The sequence below is a fragment of the Choloepus didactylus genome, chromosome 1 (genome assembly GCF_015220235.1).
Source record: "Choloepus didactylus isolate mChoDid1 chromosome 1, mChoDid1.pri, whole genome shotgun sequence".
In the NCBI taxonomy this organism is placed as follows: domain Eukaryota; kingdom Metazoa; phylum Chordata; class Mammalia; order Pilosa; family Megalonychidae; genus Choloepus; species Choloepus didactylus.
The window spans coordinates 239,548,796-239,574,181 of record NC_051307.1 but is presented as its reverse complement, the minus strand read 5'-3'; the positions used below and the strand labels follow the sequence as shown (position 1 = coordinate 239,574,181).

The 25,386-nt window shown below is 49.6% G+C and overlaps 2 protein-coding genes across 4 annotated transcripts; one reads left to right on the top strand and one right to left on the bottom strand.

Annotated features, from left to right (window-relative positions):
• Positions 1-9,255: 9,255 nt before the first annotated feature.
• Positions 9,256-19,410, top strand: CAMK1 (calcium/calmodulin dependent protein kinase I). Of its 2 annotated transcripts, XM_037801347.1 has the most exons (12): positions 9,256-9,406; positions 11,463-11,577; positions 13,229-13,360; positions 14,533-14,607; positions 14,741-14,879; positions 15,684-15,810; positions 15,899-15,974; positions 16,669-16,781; positions 17,324-17,402; positions 17,499-17,586; positions 18,900-19,017; positions 19,127-19,410. In XM_037801347.1, exons 2-12 carry the CDS (start codon positions 11,495-11,497, stop codon positions 19,207-19,209), a joined length of 1,113 nt encoding a protein of 370 aa, XP_037657275.1. In that variant the 5' UTR covers positions 9,256-9,406; positions 11,463-11,494; the 3' UTR covers positions 19,210-19,410. The 2 variants fall into 2 exon arrangements, with proteins under 2 accessions (XP_037657275.1, XP_037657286.1); XM_037801358.1 differs by lacking the exon at positions 9,256-9,406 and having other exon boundaries at positions 11,480-11,573.
• On the bottom strand, positions 19,345-24,339 carry OGG1 (8-oxoguanine DNA glycosylase). 2 transcript variants are annotated; one of them, XM_037801444.1, is made up of 8 exons: positions 24,230-24,339; positions 23,840-23,947; positions 23,246-23,493; positions 22,577-22,756; positions 21,007-21,188; positions 20,144-20,294; positions 19,971-20,020; positions 19,345-19,666 (listed from the first exon to the last, which is right to left on the bottom strand). In XM_037801444.1, exons 2-8 carry the CDS (start codon positions 23,944-23,946, stop codon positions 19,577-19,579), a joined length of 1,008 nt encoding a protein of 335 aa, XP_037657372.1. In that variant the 5' UTR covers position 23,947; positions 24,230-24,339; the 3' UTR covers positions 19,345-19,576. The 2 variants fall into 2 exon arrangements, with proteins under 2 accessions (XP_037657372.1, XP_037657380.1); XM_037801452.1 differs by lacking the exons at positions 19,345-19,666; positions 19,971-20,020; positions 21,007-21,188 and having other exon boundaries at positions 20,151-20,294.
• Between the last annotated feature and the right edge of the window lie 1,047 nt (positions 24,340-25,386).

Here is a 25,386-nt window from a genome sequence, read left to right as displayed (position 1 = left end):
AACAGGTTTAAATTTGTCAGGGTGGTGTGTGCTGTCCCACTAAGCCCAAGGCAGGGGGAGAGAGGGCAAAACCCAATAAAGATCTGTATAGGGAGGGGTAAGTGGGCACTGGACAGGCTACCAGCAACGTCCCTTCCACAGCCCAGACCGGAAGCTAGGCCTGAGAGATACAGATGGATAATTAATGCTCTAATCCTTGCCTTAAATTGTTCCCAGTCTAGCCTGAAGGAGTCAGGGAATAATTTGCAATTTACTGTGGGAAGGTTGAGATCCACATAGGGGAGTCAGGGAAAGTAAGGTTCGCTGAGGAAGTAACCTTTGAAAGGAGCCATGAAGGATGACAAGGACAGCCAACATTTGTGTATCCCCAGCGCCACTCTTCCCATTCGGAGAACTGCTCCTTGCCCATCCCATATGGCTCTCATGAGACTATCAATATGGGTAGACACCTGACCACAGCTTGGCCAATCACAGTACTTCATCCCTCTAGCCACATGATTGGTCCAAGGCATGTGACCCAAGCTGAGCCAATCAGAGGACTTCCATAAGATTTGCTCTATGGTTTCTCTTCCCTTTAGATTAAAAGCCATAGAATGCAAGCTTGAACCATCCAGTGGCCTGGTTTCCTGTCATGTGGAAGAACTGCCCAAGAATAAAGCCAACTCAGGCAGAAGTGGCGCCTAGAGATGGAGACAATCCTAATGATGCAGCTTGAACCCCTGGATCCATCTATGCCTGAATCCACTGGATCCTCCATTGTAAATCCCAGTTACATAAGCCCACAAATGTTGCTTTTGGCTTAAGCTAGTTTGCTTCGGAGTTTTGTTATTTGTAGCTAAAAGAGGCCTGACTATAAAATTGGATTTTGGCAAACAGAAGGATGGAGTAGAGATAGAGGATAGTATGAGGACCTGCCTCCCACGGGTGCAGGGCCCAGCTGCTGTAATGTTTCAGTGACTCATCATCCCAGTTTGCTTGAAGCCTTCTCAGAGAGAAAAGACACCCACACATGAGATAAGAACGTTGTTATAATAATGATAATAATATTAAGTGCTCAGTAAATATGTACCAAGGCACTGTTCTAAACTTGTTAAACTACTCAATATTCTCAACCGCTCCATATGGTAACTACTAACAACATCCCCATTCACATGGGGAAGAAATTGAGGCTTAGGAGGCTACATACTCATTGGTCATACAATTAACAAGTGGTCAAGCCAGAATTCAGACTCAGATCCTTTGCTTGTTCGTTGCACAATTCACTGGGGCCCCATTCCCATTACAGAAAATGGAACAGCACTCCCTAGATTTGGGCAGTGCACAGCCCATGCAGCCATACATGGCAATCCCACTGGCAGATCGCCTGCTCTTAATTAACCACTGGCTTCTATGTTTTTTAGGCTAGACCATAAGTACCGTAGGCGTGAGAGAGTTCCAGGAACAGAGACAGAGACAGGTGGGATGAGAGCTGAGCTTCCAAAAATGGGTGGAATTGTAACAGAGGAGGAAGGTAGATATAAATGGGAAGAACCCTAGAAGACAGAGTCAGCCTGGTTCACTAGGGAAAAGACTTAATTTTCAAGGATCAGTCGTAAGAACCACCGTTACTTTATTGCACACCTACCATCTGCTCGGTACTGTGCTGGCCCATTTACCCACATGTCTTATTTGATCCTCACCACAAACCTAAGAGGATGATAATGCTCAAAGAGGTGCAATGCCTTGCCAAGCCTACAAAGCCTTGGTGCAGGAACAGATGCCACCCCAGATAGCACCATTCCTGATAGCTCACAACCATGGCAGAACAGAGAGTCCCTTCTTACAGCATATCAGTGCTTGCCAGAGCCAAGGAAGACCTCTTTTATGGGGTTCAGAGGAAGCTGAGATCCCACTGAGAAGGGAGAGATTTGTTCTGGAATCTCAAGGCTCCAGTTTTAATTTGAAACACCACTGACTCTGCATCTGTAGTTTGGTGAAAATATCTTTCGTGGCATGACCCTAGAAGGCATCTGCCATGTATAGCCTTGTTTCTCCAGAGTCCCAAATGTCTTACAATGAACTTTTAGAAACACTAGGGTGAGTAAGAACAGGGAGGATTGGGTGGAAGTTCACACCTGAGATCGGGAACCTGATCTCACCACGGGCTCCCAGCCCCTGCCAGCTCTAGCATACTCAGTGGATTCTGGATCCCAGTTGACTCCTGCCGAGAAGAAATTGATAGTTGGGACTTTGTGGAACTTTCCTTTCCTGGACCAGGGTGCAATGACTCAATGGAGAGAACCAAGCATAAATGGAGCATAACTCACTTGTTCATGTATTAACTCATTTATCTTCTTCATTCACCCAATTGCTTCTTTCACTTTTGCCATGGCTGAGAGCTCCAGAAGTGACAAAGACTCCAGTGATGGGGAGACAACTGGACAGACAATCACAATGCAAGGCGATAAGAGCAATAGTAGAAGAATGTACTAAGTCTGCAAGGACCTGGGGGAGAGAATGCCCTAACAACAGCTTAGAGGACCAGGAAAGGCTTCAGGGAGGAATTGGAAAGGAAGTTGCCAGGCAAAAGGAGACAATCAAGACAAAAGGGACAACAAGGCACAGAGGTGTGAAGAGCTGGCCTGCTTGGGGATAGGTGAGAACTTCAGTGTGACTGGAGCCTCGGGTGTGTGGAGGGGGAAGAGAAGGATAAGAGATGAAGCTGGAAAGTAGGTTGAGACTAAGCTGAGCCAGGCTTTGAATAGCAGGTGAAGGAGCATGTGTTTATTCTCTAGGTCAATGGTTGCCAAAGTGTGGAACCTCCACCAGTAGCAGAATACTCTGGGAACTTGATAAAAATGCAAATGGGCCCAGCTATCTCTGGTTCTACTTGCCCTTCACCGGATTCCTGATGCTAGGAACTTTTCTGGGCGGTGGGGAGCCAGGGGTGATTTGTGAGCAGAGGGGTACCATAATAGCACTCTGAATCAGAAATTTCTCTGACAGCAGCATAAAGGCTGGAGTGATCAGCAGGACTCAGGGTAGATAGCAGCACACTCGTGAGCAAAGAAAACCACGAGACGGTGGACGTGGCAGAGACTGGTAGATGTCCTCTAATATTTATTCTTCCTCTCTTCTGTAGTAATGGAACCCTAATTTTAGTTGGATATATGACTGTGAAAGACTAAATATCCCAGTTTCTCTTGCAGTTAGGTGTGACTAAATTTTGGCCAGTGGATTCTGAGTGAAACGATGTGTGTAACTATGTCATGAATACCAAGAGGTGAGCCCTCTGCGTTCCCCTTTACCACTGGTTATGATGCAGACAGGGTGGCAAGCCATCTTGAAACGTGGTCAAAGACAACACCACCGGAACAGTGGAGCTACAAGCTAGAAGCAGCCAGGGTCACTCTTACCTTGAGGTCATCGTACCAGCCTGCGACTGCTTATGACCAGCTTGTTATACTCTTCCATTTTGTTTAAGTCACAATTATATTGGGTCTCTGTTAAAGAAGCCAAACCTATACCCTAGCTGAGACAGTGGGCATGTGACATGCCAAACACTATTTTCAAACTTTACTTGCTTGCTCCCTTCTTCCCTTCCTCCCTTCATTCCATCCTTCCTTTCTTCCTTCCTTCCTTCCTTTCTTTTCTTTCTTTCTTTCCTTCCTTTCTTTCCTTCCTTCCTTTCTTTCTTTCTTTTTTTCTTTCTTTCTTTCCTTCCTTCCTTTCTTTCTTTCCTTCCTTCCTTCCTTCCTTCCTTTCTTTCTTTTTCTTTCCTTTCCCCCTCTATCAAAAGGATTTGAGGCAGCTTATAATTGAGGACGTGTACAATGAGCTTTAGAAAATACAGATATAATGGTAAGCCCTTGAGGTTTAAGGGAGCTGCTGTCATTAAGCATCAGATCTATCTCTAAGCTTCCTGGAAGCCAAGACAAAAATGAAAACAAGATGAGTCAGTCACAGAACTTTTTTTTTTTTAATTAGAGAAGTTGTAGGTTTATAGAAAAATCATGCAGAAAATACAGAGTTCCCATAAATCACAGAATTTTAGATATCAGAGGACAGGCATCTCCCAGTTTTCCTGACAAAAATTCTAATTATTTCTCATGTGGAAAATGGGGTCATGCATGAAAATATTCTCCATAAATTTGACAGCAAATGGAGATTGAGTTCTACACATGGTGATTTCTTATCACACCTTTGAACAATGCCCCGAGTATATTGTTAAAACACAACTCTAAGAGAATGATTCTGCAAGGGATCAGGCTAGGGTGGTGCCAAGCACTTTACATGTATTATCTCATTTGTTCTTTCAACAACCCTATGACAGAGCAGTTGATACTGTTACCCTTACTTTAAAGATGAGGAAACTGGGATTCAGAAAGGGGAAGGACCAGATCAGATAGCCGGTGGGGAGCCAGTTTTGTAAGCCAGGTCTTAAGACTCTAGAAGCCCTACTCAAACTATTTTCCTCCAGGCCTGCCAGCACCACCACACCAAAATTATAGGCATTGTGGGTTGAAGATCAGAGGGAAAACAAAAGGATAATTGCCCCCTGCATATGCCTATGTTAGCTCAGAGAACTCAGTGGGACCTGGTAATTATTGGAGGCACCACTGAACCCCTTAAGAAGGTCTGCTTCTGATGGGTTGAGATAGAAAGGGTGGAAGGGAAACTGCAAATTTGGAGCTTGAATGGAATATGTGGGGCTTCAAGAATGGAAGAAGTGATCATTGACAGCTGCCTCGTTACTTCCTGAGCACCTACTATGCATCAGGTATATGCTGTGGCCCCAAGTGGCGACAAGGGATCTAGCCTACTTAGCAAAAGGCATGTTCTATGTTGTTTATGTATGTATGATTATCCATATGATTATGCCATGTTATAGAAGAGGCTCAGAGCAGTGAAATGACTGACTCCAAAACTTTTAATGCGCCATCACTGTTGAATAGCAAGAGAGAAAAGCTTTGATGGATACACCATTAAGATCCATTCTACTTCTTTGATTTTCATAAAACTTTAATGATTGAACACCGAATTGGCATATGCCCATCAACTTTTGGCATAACTTCTTAAAAAATAACTTTTTGATTATAAAGTTTACAATACTCAACAGAGAAAATTTGGAGGATACAAGACACACAGAGAGAAGCGAAAAATAAAACAAAATCAGATCATTTTCTGACCATTCGTTAACATTTGTGGTGTTCCTCTCCACTCTTTTTGCTATGAATAAATTTGTGGTGTGTATTTTACACGGGAGTTATCGTACAGCATATACATATTTGTATTCTAACTGTTTAACCTTATAAGCATTTTTCCCTTTTTAAAAATAGGTTGCATTGCCATGGGTTTACAGGTTGTGAAACAGTCCATCCTGTAGGTGTACTTTATGTTTTTAAATCATTTCCTTCTTGGTGATTTCTTCTACATTTTGCTGTTATAAAAATATTTCTTCAAACACTTTGTCCTAATTTAGGATTATGTCCCTGAAATAGATTCCCAGAAGAGGAATTCCCAGGTCAAAAGGTCTGGATATTTTTCAAGCCTTTGATGTGTATTGCCAAGTTGCTTTCGAAAAGATTTTTAGCAAGTCATTTTCCCACCAGAAATGTATGAGTTCCCATTCTTCACTGCACCATCAGCCGTCGTTGTTACCAATTTTTTAAACTTCAAATTTGAAAGGCTGCAAGTGATTATGTTTTTTAATTTGTATGTCTTTGATTATTAGTGAGGTAGAAAATGACCCTTGTTTACTGTGCTGCTTCTTTCATGAACAGTCCATGTCCTTGCCAATTTGTGTGTGCTTTTTACGTAATAAAATTGTGAACCCATTGTTTGTAAAACATTTCCCCAGTCTGAAGTTTGCCTTTTATTGTTGATCATGATTTTGGAGTAGGGTAGCTATTTTTCTTCAGCAACAGAAGTTAAAGAGTGTCTTTTATGCTTTATAAACAAACCTGTCCATCTTCTCCTTTGTGATTTCTTCCATTTTCTCCAATCTTTTAAAACCTCTGATTCCTCCAATGGTTTATTTTCTTCCAGGATCACGAATTGACGGTGATGCAAGGGAGAAGAGAGGGCTATCTCTTTTTTTTATGCATAAAACTGACTTTCCCTGACTCACTTTCTGATTAGTACTTTATAATATGCTCACTGGGGATACAGAGGCTGCAGGAAGAAGTGTATATATGTTCATGCATCCAAAAAAGTCCGGAAGAAGATGTTAACAGTGGTGTATTAGTCCCCTGGCTGCTAAAACAAATACCACACAATGGGTTGGCTTAAACAACAGGAATTTATTGGCTCACAATTTTGAGGCTAGGAGAAGTCTAACTTGAGATGCCAGCAACACGATGTTTTCTCCCTGAAGACCTGGTGTTCTGGGGCTGGCTGCCCTTGATCCTTGATCCTTGGCTTTTCTGTCACATGGCAAGGCACATGGTGATGTCTTCTCCTTTCTCCTTCAAGTTCCGTTGACTTCCAGCTTCTTCTTTGATTTCTCCTTGTGGCTGCTTCCCCCATGTCCAATTTCCTTTGCTTATAAGGACTTCAGCCATATTGGATTGAGGCCACACTAATTCAGTTTGGTCTTGAAAGGTCTTATTTACAAATGGGCTCACACCCACTGGACTAGGGGTAGGACCTGAACATGCCTTTTGTAGAGGACAATCCCCAACCAGTGGTTATATCCCTGATTGGTGGGAGCAGGGCTGAGGTGGACTTGTTATATTTGCCTGCCCCACATTCCTATGTCCTTTGGGCAGGATGCCCCAATTCCATTCCTTATGACTCTGCTCTGGCTGCTTATCACAGTACACTTAACCAAACAGTATCTCATCGCTCTGGTAACAGCTTTGCGGGCTAAAAGGTAGGCATGCTGCTCAAGCAGAGCCAATTGGAATCCTTCCCTGAGATTGACATATGAAATTGGAGGTAGCTCTCCTTCTGCTGTGTTTAGCTGAAAAGCTGGGGCTGCCTCAGGCCATATTTCCTGCCAGGTAGAGAAGATCACTCTGCAGAGGAAAGGAGGCCAATGCTCAAAGAGAAATCAAAGCAAGGAGAGAAAGCAAATCCTATGAGTACTGCACCCCCAGTTCTAGTCTCCAAGAACCTGGTCTATGGTGCTTTTCCTTCAATCTTGTGTCAGCTTCTGTAAGCCGTAGGTTCTTCTTTGGTGAAGCTGGTGTGGGTTGGGATTCTGTCACCTGGCAAATGAAAGAATGTGACTAGTGGCAAGGATGGGCTTTGTGTGTTTTTAATATTTCATGTGATTATCCTGCAATGACCATATATTAGTTATTTAATAGAAACACTGAAGGGGGGGTTGGGAGAGAGAGAATGTGTGTGTTTGTTAAAAAAAAGAAAGCATAACTATTCTCACACTTGCTCAAAAGCAAACAAAATATAAAACAAAGTAAAAAGTTGTACAGGTCCTCAGAAGGGCCAAGACCACTTCATCACCCCGGGAATGTTGTCAGTGGGATAAACAGAATCTGTGGTGAAACAATCCCCTGCTCAGTGCATATACGGAATGGATGGTTGGGTGGACGGGAGAAGTAGAGGCTCAGCCCTGGGCTTGAGCTGTGTTTTTTTTCCCCATCAGCTGGGAAGTCTGAGATCCTGAGATTTGGGGAAGGGAAATTATCCCTTAGTGTCCCATCACTGGACAAATCAGGCCCCTTCTCTGATCCTCAGTTTACACAAAGTCTAACTCATGTTTTGTGCTTGCACAGTGTTCTAGGCACTTCACATCCCTTATCATATTCATATTGTTAAAAGAAATAAGGCAAAACAGAGTTTTTGTCTAAGAGATTTCAAATGGAGTCAGGAGGTCATTTTGGAGGTTATTCTTACGCAGGTCTCAGCCAGATACTACAAACTGCCACAGTATGCAAAGCATCAAAAAGCATCAAGCAACAATGTTCCTCAACCCTAAGGACATCTGGACACAGTAAACAAACCATAAGATAAAGAACTCGGTTAACTATCTAAACTGAAGGACAACTGGAGTACCCCAAATATCCACCAATTCAGGTTGCTACCTGAATCTGTGCTCCCAGAATTGCAATTTTATGACCCTAAATAAATACCTTTATTGCCTTGAAGCTTAGTTTGTTATTTCGCGGTTGACAACATATTCCAGATAAAGAAACTGAGGCTCAGAGAGGTAAAGGGTGACTCGGGTCAGTAAGACTCCAAAGCCTTTCTAAGAATCTCAGCCTTCTTCCTCTCTCATCCATAAAATGGGCATAATAAATTGACCACCCTTTGCCCAAATCCCAGTGATAAGGAAGGAAAAAGCGAGCTGGAAATGAGCTGGGGTAAACATTGTCTTCTCTCCATTCCCAGATGGAAGACGCAGGGATTCAGGAGTGGAAGGTCAATGGAGGCGGCGTGGGGGTTGGGCAGCAAAGGGGAACTCTTCCCCCGGTTCCTGCTAGCTGCTTATACACACCCCCCTCCCAACCCGAGCAGCATTTGTTCCCATGGAAGGAAGGCCTGGCCCAAGCGGACCTCCGTCAGGCCCCTTGGCCCCCTTCCAGCCGCCCCATGAGCAGGCTCGGTACAATTCCCTCCCCAAACTGGCCCCTAGCCATCGGTCCCTGGCGCCTGCTCTGTCACGTGGCACTTCGGTTCTCTTCGGGCTGCATCCTCCCGGATCCTGATTTAACCCCCACCCCTCTGCCCTTCGCTCCCTGCTCCAGTCCCTCTGGACACCACATCCGCCCGAGGGGCAGGTGTCGGGGTGGGGTTTTCTCACCTGTCAAGCGGTGGTGCTTGGGCGGAGCTCCCACTCTTAACGACTGCCTCGACTGTCTCGACTCTCCATTGCCAGCTTGCGTCCGTCTTTTCCCTATTCTTTTGCTCCCCTCCCCCCTAAAGTTTCCTGAGCCCTTCCGAGGGCCTCATTCTCTACTGGGTACTGGAGGGAGGGGAGACAGAGCACGCGGAAGCCTCAGGGAGCTCCCAAAACTAGTCTGGAAGAGGCGGCAAGGTGAAACTGGCCGGTCTCTGGCGTCAGAGCTCGGTTCGAACCCGGCTCCCCGAGCGTTCAAGTCTGATTTTTAACCCTTCATTTCTCTGGGCCTCAGTTGTTCCGTCTGTGAAATGGGGGCCCTGCCGCAGACGAGAGCCCGGAAGCGTCCAGCAGGGGGTTCTGACCAGGGTCAAGGGGTCCCTCGGCGCCCCTTCCCCAGCCCGGGGGCGGCGCCTCGCCTCCCAGTGGCGGTCTCGGGGCCGCAGGCTCCTCCCCCGCTGACATCAGAGCCGCGGGCGGGCGGGGGGAGCAGCGGAGGCCGAGCCGAGCCCCAGCGAGAGAGCGGCCGGGCGGGCCAGGCGCGCAGCGGCGGCGGACGGCGGCGGGAGCTCGGCGCTAGCCACCTCGGGCCTCCCAGCCAGCCCCGCGGCGGGGCAGCCGCAGGTACCGCCGGGGGCGGGGAGCAGCCCCGCCTGTGCCCCTGGGCGCTGAGGAGGGGCGGCGGGATCCCCGTGCCGCTGGATGCCCTCCCCCGGGGATGGGAGGGGGTGCCCGGGGCGGGCTAGACCCTGGATGGGCAGGGCTGGGCCTTTCCCCCTCACCTCTGTGCCCGGGCCGGGCAGGTGCCAGGCAGCCGGGTGGGAAGCTGAGTGGGTAATAGGGGAGGGTCAGGACGGGGTCTGTCAGAGTGTGCGTGTGTGCGTATTCTCCCGCGCCTGAATGTGGAAGGGCTTGGGCACTTGGAGGTATATATGCGTGGGGGCCGTGTTGGAGTGTACTAATGTCACAGCACAGGTGTGTGGATCAGACATGGGGGTGCGGTGTATTAGTATGTGAGGGAACCCTTATAGGTGGGGATGTCTGGGAATTGGTATGGTTTCTGGTGTATAGACTTGTGTCCAGGCGCTGAGTGTGCTGGGGAGTAAGGATATCTGGCTCTAAGGGTAGTGATTCAGAGGTGGGGCGGGGGTGTGCAGTTGTGTTCTGAGGATGTTTAGAGCTGGGGTTCCATTTGGGCTATAGGAGCTTCTCGGGTGTGGGGTAGAGAAGCTGGAGGGTGTAGGTGAACTGGGGGTGTCTGGTGTCCAGGTGTCATTTTGACTAGGTGTATGTGTATGTGAGTTTTGGGGTGTGAGAAGGGGATATGGGTGAGGAATGTTTGGACGGACAGGCGGGTGTTCAGGTGTAAGAATGCCTAGGGGGCTGTGTGTGTGATGTGTGCTGATGTCTGGGTGTACATGTATGTGTATGATCAGGTGCCGGGGAGTTTGGGGGCAGGGTGCTGGGTCTGGGGCAGGTGTTTGGGTTCAGGGGTGTGAGTGGGGCTTTGTGTTGGGAGTCTGGGTGTAGGGATGTGTGTGGAACTGTGAATGTCTTATTTTCCAGGCCTCCAGGTGGGCTTAAGATTCTGTCTTAAGAGCTCATCATCAAGTTTCTTTTCCTAGAGAAGTTTCTGCACCTGGGATGAGTGACCAGGGCCTCCTGAGAACAGGTCCCACCCAAGGCTGGGATTTCACACCAGGGGAACAGAGCAGAACAGAGAGGGAAAGTGCCCTCCCTGAGATCTCACAACACACTGGTCTCTGCAGGCCTGGGATAGGGTTGGGAGGCTGTATTCTCCAAATGGGCCCCAGCCAGGCTGCAAATTGGAAGGACCAGATGAGGACACTCCCTCTCCTTGTCCTTTGCCCTCAGCATTCTGAGCTGGGGTCCCAACTGGGTATCATTTGGATAACTTTGGACCCTGCCCCTACCCATTCTCCAAACTTAGTCTTCCTATTTTCCATCTGATAAATGGGGAGAAAACTTCCACACTCTACTGCTGGATGAGAAATGGGCCTCAGTGAGGGAAGGTCCAGGTTACATCAGGGTGAGACAGGCCTAGAAGAAGACAAGTTGGGTGGGACCATTTCTTAGGCTGCTGGGGCCCAGATGGGGAGTCAAGAGGGAGAGGGGGGTAGTCAGAGCTCCAGCTGCGGCTGCTGTTGCCGTGGTAACGGTGCAGAAGGAGCTATTTAAAAACGTGGCTGAGATATTGCTGGAAGCCCAGGCTGGCGGAAACCTGATTTCTGAGAGGCCAGGGTGGGGGAGAAGGGAGAGGAGGGAGAGGAGACACCCCAGCAATTCCCAGGGTGGAGCTGGGACGTCATTGTCTCTGGGAACAGGAGGGTCCTCCAGGGCCGAGCACTTCCACACACACCTCTGGAGTCTTCTCTGCTGTCTTTCCAGAGGTCAGGGTCCCCTGGGTGTTTGCATTTGGAGAGGAAGAAACTGGGAGGTGGGCTGAATAAATGAATGAATGGATGACTTTTTTGAGTGAAGAATTTGCTGCCCTGAAGATTTTCCTCTAGGCATGAGGATTTGCTGAGTGGATGTTGTTGAATGAACAAATGACCGGGGAATGAACAAATGCATGTTGAATGACTGAGTGGGGCCCCCAGTAAGTTCCCAGAGAGAAGACTCGCCCCGCTGAGCCTCCTTTCTCCATTTTCCTTCCCAGGAGCCCTGGCTGTGGCTAGGGGGCAGTGGGCCATGCCAGGGGCAGTGGAAGGCCCCAGCTGGAAGCAGGCAGAGGACATTAGGGACATTTATGACTTCCGCGATGTTCTGGGCACGTGAGTGACCCCTCAATTCTCAGGGCGGGAAAGAAGGGGAGGTGCTGTCCCTGAGCTGGCCTGGAGGGAGGGGCTGGGGAGGTCCCTACTCCTGAGTCTGGATGGGTCCAGTGCTTCCTCTGGTCACTTGATCACTGCTTCCTGTTTTCTACAGCCCAGGCTGGTCCCTGCTTTTCACTTCTGGCTATCAGTGGATGGGACAGGGGCTGCTCTTGCAGAAGTTCTAGGTTCCTGCTGGAGAGAAGGAAGTGAAGGAGAATGAAGGGGCCAGCTTATCTGACTTGCCACCCACAGCTGGGGGTCCCCAGCCTTGACTTAGGAACTGAGGCTGGGCATGGCTCCGTTCTTGATGCTGGGAATCCAGGAATAGCTCAAACCTGGTCTCTGCTCCTCAACTTGATCCCAGATGTGTGGGAGAGACAGACCCAGGGACAATAACAACAGGGTGTGTGCTGTGCTCCAGTTAAGATTGGGACTGAGGGCTTTTTAGACACCAGAGAGAGCTGTGACTTCTGCCTTGAGGAAAACTTTCTGGGGAGGGGGCATTGTTGCTGGGCACTGAGGGATGGGTAGGAGTGCACCTGTCAGAGAGGGAGGAGGCATTCCAGGGAGAAAGAATAGTATAAGCAAAGGCTTGGAGGCATGTTTGTGTGGAAAGAGGTAAGGAGTCTGATGGGACTTAAAATCAGAGGCTGGGGAAGGGAAGAGAATGGGTCATGCATGGCCTTGAAAGGCAGGCTACGGAGCCTGGACTTTATCCCATGGACCACAGGAAGACATTTAGGACTTTTTGACAGGTTTGCAATTCAGGACAGTCACTCTGGCCACAGTATGGAGAGTACATTGGACAGGGATAAGACTGGAAACCAGTGATGAGTCGTCTGTAGTCACTAGTTATTCCTGGTGATTGAAATCTCATCATGAGAGATGCAAACAGCAACAAATAGCTGTAGAAAGAAAACCCTAGTAAATCCTCCTTAACTGGTGAACTTCAGTGAAAATGGGTTTATTTGTTCTTTTCTAAGAGCCTGTTCTACAGCACTGCTTCTCAAACTTTAATGTGTATACAGATCACCTGAGGATCTTGTTAAACTTCATAATGATTTAGTAGTCCTGGGGGATGGGATTTAGTAGTTCTGCATTCCTAAAAGGCTTCCAAGTTGTGCTGATGGTTCTTCAAAGTTCTAAAGGGTGTTAAATTAGCCAGGACTCAAACTGGCTCTAGCAGAAAAGGGAATGAATCAATCTCAGGAGTAGACTTCAGGCATGGCTGGATCCAGAGTCTTACATGATGTTATGAGGAAATTGTCTTTGGCTGTTTATCAGTCTGATATCCTTTGGGTTGGCCTCATTCTCATGTAGGTTTTCCCCAAGTGGTTAGCTCCCAGCTTACAGCCTACCACCTTAGCGGGAAAGAGTGCCTCACTCTCAAAGTGCCAGTAACCTTGTTTTCGTCATGTGACCCAACTGCTGTGGCCTGGGAATAGACTACTCTGATGGGCCAGGCCTGGGTCCTGTAACCAACTTTGGAGCCAGGGGTTGGATGAGCAATTGGTCCAGAGGTGGTCACATAACCCATAGTGGATGGAGGAGAAGTTGGAAGGTAACTGGGGTTCTGATTCTCCACCTTGTGAATCCCTTCTCTCTGCAGGGGGGCCTTCTCTGAGGTAATCCTGGCAGAAGATAAGAGAACTCAGAAGCTGGTGGCCATCAAATGCATCGCCAAGAAGGCCCTGGAGGGGAAGGAGGGCAGCATGGAGAATGAGATTGCTGTCCTGCACAAGTGCGTGGGCCACAGTCTGTCCCTGCCCTGGGTTGACCCTGCTCTGACCCTCCCACTCTTCTCCTACCCCGCCTCAAATCACTAATTTCTAAAATGCGGGGTAATAATACCCACTTGGTATGGTTATGGGGAGTCTTAGAGGTCCTTTATTTCACGTGCCTGGCATGATAGCTAATGTAGCAGATGTGATTGAGATATAAGTGCTTATCTCCAGTGGTTTAGTTTGTACGATCAGGTCTGAAGGTCAATTCTTGAACATGGCTTGAACCACATATCTCAGCTGGTGTTATCTCTAGACCTACCTCAATTTCCCACGCCCATATTAAAGCCACTCAGCAAGTTCAGACATACCTGTCTGCTAACCCCGACTAAATCAGCAACCAACTGGCATAGGAAATGCTCGTGCTGATGTAAAAACCTCCTGGCCTTCACTGGCACCCTTACAATCTTCATTTCCAGTCTCCCCCTTGAACCTTCCAGCCACCCTGGGCAGAGAGATGAGCAAGGAAGAAATGATCATTTCCACTTCCCAGGGGAGGAGACTGAGGCCCAAAGAGGGCAAGGGATGTGCCCAAGTTCGTGCCTCATCAAGATCAATCACCATCATTGGTTCATTTAATGGGTGTTTACCGTGTGGTAGGCACGGTGCCATGCACCTTTAACCTGATTTATGTCACGGGATCTTCACCCTAACTCTTCCAGGGAAGTACCATCACTGGCTTCAGTTTATAGGAGAAGAAACTGAAACTTAGGGAGGTTACATTCAATTCAGCACCCACTCTGCATCAGGTGCTGGAGGAGCAGTGGTGAGCAAGACAAAGTCCCTGGCCTTGTGGAGCTGACGTTCTGGTGGGGGAAGCTGACAAACTTGTAAACGCACAACATTTTTAAAATTCACACATTGAACAGTGCTATGAAGCAAAGAGACTTTGCTGCCAAATGGTGTGTGGTACAGCAGCCTTTGGACCAAGTCTGTCTCATGCCAGAGCCCAGTGTTTACCCCTCTGCTCTCCTGCCTTTCAGTAAATTATAACAAATCACAGTAAATCAGCTTTTCCCTTTAGGGCCCAGATCCTTGGTTTGTCCTGCCCAGGTTTGCAGGCGGTGGGAGGTGAGGGTGGGGAGGTGGCTGAGCTATCGTCAGTTCCGAACCACCTCGTTTCTGCTTCCAGGATCAAACACCCCAACATTGTAGCCCTGGACGACATCTATGAGAGTGGGGGCCACCTTTACCTCATCATGCAGCTGTGAGTGGCCCAGCCTCTGCCCCACCTCTGCCCCTTCCTCACCCCTCTCCCTACTGCCCCCCACCCCCAGACTGGGGAACCTGTTCCCTCCAGCCCCACTCCTTTGACCTGTGTGCCCTGTCCCCTGCTGCAGGGTTTCAGGCGGGGAGCTGTTTGACCGCATTGTAGAAAAAGGCTTCTACACAGAGCGGGATGCCAGCCGCCTTATCTTCCAGGTGCTGGATGCTGTCAAGTACCTGCATGACCTGGGCATCGTACACCGGGATCTCAAGGTGGGGCACCCAGGGGTGAAGCCGCAGAAAACTTACTCTGTGACCTTGGGCAGCTCGTGGCCTCTTGCTGAGCCTCGACTTATCTACAAAACGGACTTTGTAATCTCTAAAACTGCCTCCTCCCATCTCAGTTAAGACACTCAAATAGACACAGAAGTGAAGTGTGCTGTTATGTTATCCAAATAATGTTTTGCGTCCTTTTCTGATAGTAAGAGTTCCTTTTGCTTTTTGGAAAAACTTGGATGGGACAGCAAAGCATAAAGAAGAAAGCCAGAAGTCCCTGAAATCCTACTACTCAGATAATGATGGGGTTCACATTTTGTAGTACATCTCATTCTGGTCCAGAAGACTGATGGGGTCAAACAGATCTGGGTTTGAATTCTGGCCCTCCTGCCTCCTGACTGTGGGTTCTTGAGTAAGTCACTTTACCTCAGTTTCCGTATCTGTAAAATGGGATTATTCACACTGGCCTGCAGGGATGTGGTAAGGGTGAAATGAAATTAAGCACCACCATAGGGTCTGGCACAGGTGTTCAAAAATTATTTCTTTAGGGCTTCACAATACACACCTGAGGTTTATGGAAAATTCCCTCCCCCACCCCCTCAGCCCTTGTCCTTTCTGGAACATTTAACCTTCTTGAGAACTTCCTTGAGTTTCTTGTGCCTCTAGCCAAGATGGCAGCTGTGAAGCCACAGTGGCTTTTGGAGAGTCCATTGTGTCTGCAGAAATGCTTGGGAAGGCAGATGTTTTTGTTGACCTCTGGCCACCTCTGACTGCCCCTTTCTCTCCCTCCCACCCGTCAAGCCCGAGAATCTACTGTACTACAGCCTGGATGAAGACTCTAAGATCATGATCTCTGACTTTGGCCTGTCCAAGATGGAGGACCCAGGCAGCGTGCTCTCCACGGCCTGTGGGACCCCGGGATACGTGGGTGCGGAGGGCCCTGGGCTGGGAGCGGGGGCGGGCCCAGACACTGCAGGGCAGAGGTTTGTCACCACCATGTCCCCCTCCCTTCGTAGCTCCCGAGGTCCTGGCCCAGAAGCCCTACAGCAAGGCAGTAGATTGCTGGTCCATCGGGGTCATCGCCTACATCCTGTGAGTGGGGGCTTCATCCCTGGGGAATGACTCCAGACTTGTCCTCACCCCCTCTGTCCTCTCTTCCTTCCCTCTGCCCTTTCTTCCTCTCCTCCAGATTTATATCTACCAATTAATTACTTAGCTACTTGGTTCAACAGATATTTACTGAGCACCTACTATGTTGCAAGCACTGTGCCAAGCACTGGGGATTAGCAGAGAACAAAACAGGCAAAGTGCCTGACCTCGGGGAGCTGATATTCTAGTAGGGGAGACAGACAGTAAACAAGTAAATAAATCTGTATCATGTTAGGTAGTAAAAAATGCTATGAAGAAAAATCGAGCAGGGGATGGATGCCATTTTAGATAAGGAGTTCAGAGAAGGCCTCTCTGAGGAGGTAACATTTGAATGGCATCCTGAATGAAATGAGCGAGCCAGCCATTTGAGGTCTGGGGGAAGCAGAGTTTAGGCAGAGGGAACAGTAAGTGCAAAGGCCCTGGGGTGGGAAAAATTGTGGCACGTTCAAGGAACAGAAAGAAGGCCACCGTAGCCAGTCAGGAGTGAGCAAGGCAGAGAGGGGTAGTTTCCCTCTTTATGAAAGGAGGATATTCCTTCCTGTGGGTCCTGCCTGACCCTGGGGATTGCCCCAAAGCTCCATCCTGGAGCTGGTGGCTGCACTGGAAGTGAAATGAGGATGAGTTTCTCCCTGCCCAGGCTCTGCGGTTACCCCCCCTTCTATGACGAGAATGATGCCAAACTCTTTGAACAGATTTTGAAGGCCGAGTACGAGTTTGACTCTCCTTACTGGGACGACATCTCTGACTCTGGTATCTTGGGCTTTGCCTTCTTCCCCTGTGCCTTCCTCATCTGCCTTGGGGGGTTTCCCTACTGCCTTCTACCTGTCAGACCCCCTAGCCTGATAAAGAGCTGTCTTCAGGTCCAGACACCCCTCCATCCCTCCCTCCCCATGCTTCCCTCTGCCTCTGCCCCAGTCTGAGCAATTGCAGGTATTTGTTCTTTTATTTAAACATGTTTTGTTTCTGTTTTTTAAATACCTACCCCTACTGACTTCCTAATGCCACCACAAAATCTTCCCCCTTCCTTTTGTGCCTCTTATTAGGAAGCAAACCTGTGCAACTATAGCAGTCATTTACATTTCAGTGTGAATATTCTGAGTAGATAGATCCTTCTCACAGGAGAGAGTTTGAAGGCTTGGGGTGGGGGGTGGGGGCTTAGAGAAGAAGTGCAGAGGGGAGCACATGAACAAATTCGTGTTGCTTTGATGCCAGGCCAGACCCAATGGGGTGGGTTGTCTTGTGGGTGCCCAGAGGCACCGGCACCCTGTCTCTGTCTTCTTTTGGGGGTCCAGCCAAAGACTTCATTCGGCACTTGATGGAGAAGGATCCAGAGAAGAGGTTTACCTCTGAGCAGGCCTTGCAGCATCCATGGTGAGAGCTCCCACAAGCTGTGGGCTGGAGTGGGGTCTGGGACCCCCCAGCCTGCCTCTGCCTCTCATAGGCAACCCTCCACACACCCCTTCCCAGGATTGCAGGGGATACGGCTCTAGATAAGAATATCCACCAGTCGGTGAGCGAGCAGATCAAGAAGAACTTTGCCAAGAGCAAGTGGAAGGTGAGACTACATCCCTAGTCTTGGGTCCCAGCTTCCCTAGACACCCCCATCCAGGCCTCAGCTCACACAGCACCAAGCTGGGCCCACAGTAACTGCTCAGTGATGTGTCCTCAAAGATCTCATTCATTCATTCATCAAATGCTCCTTGACACCTACTCTTTTCTAGAGAGTGTCCATGACCTCCAAGTTTAGAGGGAGAACAGATATCTTAAGGAGGTATCTAGTCCAGCCTCACAGATCCAGGAAGGGTCATGGGATCAGACCTGACAGCTGAACAGGGATTAGCTGGGCAAAAGGGAATAAGGGCTGAGGCAGAGGGAACAGGTGTGCAAATGGCAAGAGAGTGCGGCCATTCAGGGAAGTGCAAGTGCTAAGCCTGGTGTGACTGGAGTGGCTTAGTGGGGGGAAGGACGGGAGCCAAGACTGAAGAGGCTGGCAGGGCCAGGCCATTCAGGGCTTCGAATGCCAACAGTAGAGCACTGACTTGATCCTAGGGGTGCTGAGGAGGCCAGGAGGATTTTAAGCCCTTTAGAAGGGCTCTTAGGATGCAGAATAGCATGGAGTGGGGGACTGAAAGGCCCATCAGAAGGCAATGGCAGAGATTAAGGCAGGGGATGGTGAGGGTCAGAGCCGTAGCAACAGGACAGAGAACAGTGGTGGATGCAGGAGTCATTTGGGAGGAAGAATTGATAAGATGTGATGATGGAATGGATGGAAAGGAGAGACAAGATGTCAAAGGCTGGCCCAAGCGTCTGGCTGGGGAAAGGATGGTAGTATGCAGAAACAGGTTGTGGGGGGGATGATTTAATTCTGGACATGGTGAATTTGAGCAGCTGGAAGGACAACAGTTGGCTGTGTTGAATAGAGAATGATACACACACACACACACACACACACACACCGGGTAAGTTACTTAACCTCTCTGTGCCTCAGTTTCCTCCTCTGAAATTGAAATATGCCTACCATAAAGTTTTGTGAGGGTTAAATTAATTATTAACCAAAGTGCTTAGAATTGTGCCTGAGACCTAATGCTATACAAATGTTTCTTTTATATATAAATATGAATTAATTTTATATAAAGTTATACATATCTCTTTATATACACATTTTTATGTATGTGCGTATATGTGTGTACATATGTAATAGGACTGAATAGAATTTAATGGCACCTTGGTTACAGTTTTAGGGGATCAAGAAATAGCACCTGAATAAAAATAACAGCACCACTGCAAGAAGCCCACCACTAGCCCCTGTCCCATGACTACCACCCCCGTCTGCTCCCTCAAAATCCCCCCTCTGCTCTCTCCCCACAGCAAGCCTTCAATGCCACAGCTGTGGTGCGGCACATGAGGAAGCTGCATCTGGGCACCAGCCAGGAGGGGCAGGGACAGATGGCGAGCCACGGGGAGCTGCTCACACCGGAAGCTGGGGGTGAGGACTGTGGCTCTGTAGGGTGGCAGGGGTGGTCCATGCAGAGGCTCCCAGGCCAAAGTGGAGGGTCTGTGCCTTCAGCTAACACTGTCCTCTCTTCCCATGCTAGGGCCGGCGGCTGGCTGCTGCTGTCGGGACTGCTGTGTGGAGCCGGGCCCGGACCTGCCCTCCACACTGCCCCCCCAGCTCTAAAGACCTGGAGCGAGCATCAGGATCTCCGGCATGGGAGGGGTTGGGGGGGGATAACCTGCTCTCCGTCCCTCCCTGAACTGGGGTTACTCTGTCCCACCCCCTTCACAAACCCTTCCCTACCTCTCCTCCAATGCATTTTCCATACAAATGTTTCTATTTTATTGTTCCTTCTTGTAATAAAGGGAAGAGGATAAAACCACAGGTAGTTCTGTTTCCGGATACCCCCCCATCCCACCTTGTTGTACAAACTGCTTGATTTGGTGGTGCCTGACCGCCAAGGTAGCTGCAGGGAGCCCAGTCCCCAGCATGAGACTGGGCGGGGAAAAGGGGGGATTGGGGGCAGGAATCCTTTGCCCAGTGCCCCCACCTAGCCTTCCGACCCTTTGGACCTCTTTCTGCGCTTTGCTGGTGGCTCCCGAGTGTGGTGGGGTTGGCGCAGGTCCGCAATGAACAGCACCTGTGGGGAGAGTGGGCAGGGAGTTTGTATGGGGAGGAGGGTGCTCTGGGCTCAGGGCTGGTGGAGGTAAGGGCAGTGTGGGGAGGTAGAGGAGTCCAGGGGAAGCAGGGCTTAGGGCAACAAGAATCCACTGGAGGTAGGTACCGAGTCCTGGGGGTCAGGGCTGGAGGGGTTTGGAGAGTCCTTTAGCATCACCTGATGTGGTGGTGGTGGTGGAAGAGTCCACTGAGTCAGAGCTGGGGGAGATATCCTATGGGGTCTGGGTTAATGGCCGGAGGATGAGGAACAGCCTGGGTATACTCACCGCTTGTGCCCAGCCGGCATAAGGTCCCCACAGGCTCCGGAAAAAGTTTCCTAAACCAGATATGATAAGGCTAAACGAATTGGGCCCCCTGATTCCCAGCCACAGGGGACATGAGGTTTAGGGAGAGGTGACCGAGAGGGTGAGAACCCTGGCACCCCGCGCTCTCTCCTCACCCAGTTCCTTGTTGGCCTGGGGGCTCGGACTCTTGGCCTGGGTCATGGTAGGGTGCCAGCCGTAGTCACGTTGGGCAATCTGCCACACATGGACGTCCACGGGCACAGCCTGGGGCTTGTCTAGTGTCATCAGGCAGATGCAGTCAGCCACCTTTGACAGACACAGAGTGAACTATCGCGGTGGAATGGCAGATCCAGCCAGCAACCTGCTTCTAGCCCCAAGGCCCAGCATGCTTCCTCCTCCCCTTTGAGGTTATTATTATTCTATATTCTCAATCTATATCAACTATCAATAATTTTAAAAATAGCTATGATAAGCGCTGCCTTTGAGTGAACACCTATGCGGCACCATATCCTAGGAAGAGATATTACCAAATCTACAGATAAGAAAATTGAGGTTCTGAAAGGTGGAGTGAATGGACCAAAGCCGTATGGCTAGGAAGTTGCAGAACTAAGATTTCATGTTAGGCTGGTGTCCAGAGCCCATTAAAAAAAAAAAAAAAAAAATGCTTTGAACAAAAATTCATTGTTTAAACTACAGAAAATTATGAAGAAGAAAATAACAAATGCCAATTCCCCAATCATCTTACTGCTAGATAACCCTGTTGCCATTAAACAAAAAGTTTTATAAGTACACGTTAATTCTAAGAAATGAACAAAATGAAAAGGAGAAACATCGCCCATTTGTCTCTCAAAGGTAACCACTATTAGGTTTCCTGTGATTCCTTCTGGAACTTTCTGCATACATACAGCAGCAGACATATGCACCTGAACAGATGGTCTTTCTGAAAATGCATTCAAAGGGGAATGTCCTTTATACCCTCTGCTTGTTTCTCTAATAAAACATTGACTTCTATCCTCACCTTGGTGCCCACCCCCGGCAGGGCACACAGGGCCTTATGGGCCTCCTCATAGGAGGCCTCACGTAGCTGCTGCAGCCAGGATGGCCCACCCCGTTCTTCTAGGATGGCTCGGGCACTGGCACTCACGTATCGGGCACGGTACCCCAGGCCTAGCTTCCTGAGGTGGGCCTCCACCTCGGGCCCTATGGGGAGCGGGGAAGAGAGCAGGAGTCAGGCACCCTCATGTCCTCCCCCCGTCCTCAGGCTAGTGTGTGAGGCCTCCACCCCACCAGAAGCCCTTTTCTAAGAGCGTCTCCTCCCACCCCACCACCCTCTGGGAGACAGAAGACACTTGTTTGTGCAAAGGAAAGGACGAAAGCTTGGGATCTGCCACTCTACAAATACTTCTGAGCATTGCAATGTGTTGGGCTCAGAGCTGGGACTGAGGAGGTCGTACTGCTCTGGAACAGCCCCTTGGTTGAGATCCTTCCCCTTTAAGAAGTTTTCACATCCACAATCTAATATAATAACCCTACTAACAGCAACAGCTTCTATGATTAAGAGCTGGGTGGCAATGTGCTTAGGTGCATTATCATGCTCACTTTTCTCATGGACCCTCAGATCAGTACTGCTGTTTTTCCTATTTTATAGGTGGAGAAAAGGAGGGCTTAGAAGTGGTTAAGTAACCTGCTTCAGAAAGGACATGTGGGGATTTGCACACAGGCCTGGGACACCAATGCCTGTGCTTTGGGCCCATTATACTATACTGCCTCATGACTGCTCAATTCTCCCTTCTAGGTAGAAACTCTTATCCCCAATTCTACAAACAACTTAAGAGAAGCTTGGGAAGGTGAATAAATTCCTTGAGGTCTTATGACTACTAAGCTGGCAGCGAACTCAAGACTCAGTTTCTAGGCACCAAAACTTTCTCTTTTCTTGAGGCAGGCTGTCTCCTTGCTATGCAGCCCCAAGCACTTCCTCTTGCTTGGTTCTCACCTCTGTCAACTGGTATACTTGCCCCTGTACAATAATTGCCTCACAGGGCTGCTGTGAAGAACAGGAGTGTTCTTGGATGCAAAATCGTTGAGTTCATTACAGAGAATTTTCTGCTTACTCCTAGTGTGCCAAATACTGTGCAAGGTGCAGTGTTCATCCCTTTCCTCAACCTTCATGACAACTCTGATAAGAAGGTGCCATTATTATCCCATTTCAAAGGTAAAGAAATCCAAGGGCACATAGCTGGAGGTCAAATGGCAAAGGTGGAATTCAAACCTAGATAATCTGTCTCCAGTGCCCATGTGCTTAACCCTTACACTACTGTGAACCGTATACAGATGCTGGCAGTTGTTTTTCTGGGAAGACATTGAATGCATGGGGCAAAAAGCACAGAGGAATAAGGTGCTGACGTTTCAGAGATGGATAGTGAGGATGAAGTGTAATTGGGGCTGTTCAGAGGAGGCAGGGAGACTGTGGTTGGGGGCAGTGTTCAGGAAGGCACGAAACTTTGAGAGGGGAGATGGTGACCAGGGAAGAATTGAACAGAACCTGAAAGCTGTTGGCGGTCCTGGGGGCAACAGACCCACCCACTCACCAGCCAGGGCCTGCAGGCTGGGGAAGCCATGGTAGGTGACCTCATCGAGCTGGATGAGCCGAGGTCCGAGGGCCTGGCAGAGCCGCTCTACCATGCCGGTGATGCGGGTGATGTTGTTGTTGGAGGAGCAGATAAAGGAGAAAAGGCACTCGATGGGGTCCTGTCGTAGGAGACGAACACCTGGGGCCAGAAGGCAGAGGGTAGGAGAAACACCCGCTGTCAGTAGTGGCGTCCTCCTATCCTCAGATCCTAGGCACCAAGGCTCCAGGGGGATCTCAGGAGAATGAGAGACAGCTTTGTTAGAGAAAGCAAAACCAGGCCTCTCATTCCTCACAGCATCTTGTGGGGTCGGGTTATCCTCCCATTTTGTATCCCCATTCACACAGCAGATGTTCTGTAAATATCTGCAGGATAGGTGAGATACCTGTCCCAGGTCACACAGCCAGGTTTTGGCTCAATATCATTGTCACTCCACTACGGTGATCAGTATATAGTAACAGTAGTAATAGCATTATTACTATTACTAGTAATAGTATTAATAATAGTTACTCTCATTAGACACTATGAAGTAGGTATAATCCTGACTTTACAGATGGGAAAACCAAGTCACAAAAGTAACTTAACCAAAGAACAAGAACCTTAACCCTTGCCCCCAGACCCTGTACTCACCTTGGAAGTTTTGGGCCACCTTTTGGAAATGGGGGTCCACAGAACCCCAATGGTGATACAGTTGTGCCAGGCGGATATCCAGCTGGAAGTACTGGCGTAGGGCTTGCAGCTCGTCTACTGTGGGCCTGCCAGCCGGGCCCTTGTCCCCTCGGTACACAGTGCAGTAGAGCTGCTCCTCGGTCTGGGTCAGCGTCCATACTTGGTCTGCCAGCACGCCACTCCAGTGTGCAGGGTTTTGCTCCCTCCACCTGAGCCCCAAGGTACATGGCAGCCCTAGTACTCCATTTCCCTTCCTGCACCCTTTGAAGTCCCTCCCATCCTACATCTGATCCCTTTCAAAATTAATTTACTCACTGCAAAATAAAAGTGCTTTCTTTTACATCAGTTATGTTGCTTGATCCTCACAACACTGCACAGAAGGCCTATTACCTGTCCTTAGTAAAAGAGGTACAGGCCATCTGGGCTTCGGTTTCCTCTTTGGTACCCTGAGGTTTCTTTCATCACCCCAATAGGCCATCGCACCCCAGGCAGGCAGTGCTGAGGAGCCAGGATCGAGGGTCCCAGGGCAGGGGCCTCCGAGGTGCGGTCACTCACCGGAAGGATTGTCCAGAAGCCAGAACCAGGTCCAGGCGCAGCTCAGAGCGTGGGCAGGGGATGGAGGCCCAGAGGGCCGGGCTGGAGGCCAGAGTACGATGCCCCATGCTACAGGGCAGAGAGAAGCGGGCTTATATTTCCATACAAGATCCCGCCCCCAAATGGCCAAGCCCATTCAGTGCTAGAGCCTCTCACCACCCAAAATCCTAGCTCGTACAAGACCACGCCTCTCATGGCCTCGCACACCGACACTTGGCCAGTTTATTCAGAGACCTGACCAATTTCATTTAATTCCTCCACTCCCTGCATGCCCCGCCCCTCCCACTCTGTCCCCACCTCCTGCCCCAAGGCCTCCGGCATCTCTAGTGGGGTAGGTCCCGCTCCCTTCACCTTATGTTTCGGTTCCCCCGCCCCCCGGGTGCGCGCCACGGTCCCCGGAGCTGTCGGGACTTTTGCAAGCGCGCGCAGGAGTGTTCTTCCGGCTTCTGCGGCGGCCGACCTCACCATTACCGGAAGTAGGTCTCAAGACCCGCCTATTTGGCTCAGAGGCAGCCAATCCGAGGAGGACGTACGACGCGCCTGAGTCATCGGGCGTGGAGGTGGATTGGCCGGCCTCTTCGAGGCGCAGAAGCGGTTGGTGCGATTTGGGCTGACGGCCAGCGCTTGGCCTTTCCTTCTCAGGGATTGTCTTCACTCGTCGAGGGGGTCCCGCCTCAGCGGCCCCGCGGTTCGGCAGCAGGTCGTCCGCCCTCAGCCTTGGTCCCTGTGCCGGTTCTCCTCAGAGCCCTTCGATTCTTCAGGGACTGTCCGCCCTCACAGAGCCTTCCCTCACGAGACTCCTCAAAAAAATCTCAAGATATTTGCCCTCCTCTGTCCGCCTCTCATGAACCTCTTCACCAAGAATCGGGCCCGAACGCAGCTGCGTCCCCTCCGAGCCTTCGTGAACTGTCTCCACAGAGTTTGTCTCTGAGGATTTTCAGTCCTCAGCGCTCTCCCGCTAAGCTGCTTCCTTCCAAGGTCTCCTCACAGACTGTCTTTTAGAGGCCTGACCAGGGCTATCAAGCTGCCAGAGCTGCTCTCTCCATTCTCAGGGCATCCTTCAACAAGACTCCCACCATTTCACACTCCCACAAAATGGGGCTGTGTAGGGGCTGCCTCCAAGGCTGGGCCCAGAGGCCCAGAACAGCAGCTCATTAAATTGACGCTTGGGTTTTAAAGTCCCCAAGGACAAATGTGTGGTCCTGAGGCGGCCCGCCTAGTCGAGTTGCCAGTGTCTGATTTCTTCCCTTCTTGAAGAAAGGCACAAAAGGCAGGGAGACATGAACTTTATATGGGCCTTTTTCACTTTCTAGCATAGTGATTTTTAATTACTATATCCGAATGATTAGACTGCAAGTTTTTTGACGGCAAGATCTTTTGTGTCCCACCCACAATACCTAGCACGATGTACCAAGAGCACGGGTCAACACGAGACAAATGCAGTCTGTCTCAGTTCCACTCCTTAATAGCTGCAAGGCCTTGGGCAATTACTTCTCCCTGAGACTGGC

What these genes read in the sequence shown, in the direction of transcription:
- OGG1 (XM_037801444.1), bottom strand. Translation starts at nt 23,946, where the DNA reads ATGGGGCATCGTACTCTGGCCTCCAGCCCGGCCCTCTGGGCCTCCATC. An exon ending in TGCCGGGGGTGGGCACCAAG is followed by an intron (nt 20,295 to 21,006) that starts GTGAGGATAGAA and finishes TGTCTGTCAAAG; the next exon opens with GTGGCTGACTGCATCTGCCT. An exon ending in ATGCCGGCTGGGCACAAGCG is followed by an intron (nt 19,667 to 19,970) that starts GTGAGTATACCC and finishes CTCTCCCCACAG; the next exon opens with GTGCTGTTCATTGCGGACCT.
- CAMK1 (XM_037801347.1), top strand. Translation starts at nt 11,495, where the DNA reads ATGCCAGGGGCAGTGGAAGGCCCCAGCTGGAAGCAGGCAGAGGACATT. An exon ending in CAGGCCTTGCAGCATCCATG is followed by an intron (nt 17,403 to 17,498) that starts GTGAGAGCTCCC and finishes ACCCCTTCCCAG; the next exon opens with GATTGCAGGGGATACGGCTC. An exon ending in TTGCCAAGAGCAAGTGGAAG is followed by an intron (nt 17,587 to 18,899) that starts GTGAGACTACAT and finishes CTCTCCCCACAG; the next exon opens with CAAGCCTTCAATGCCACAGC.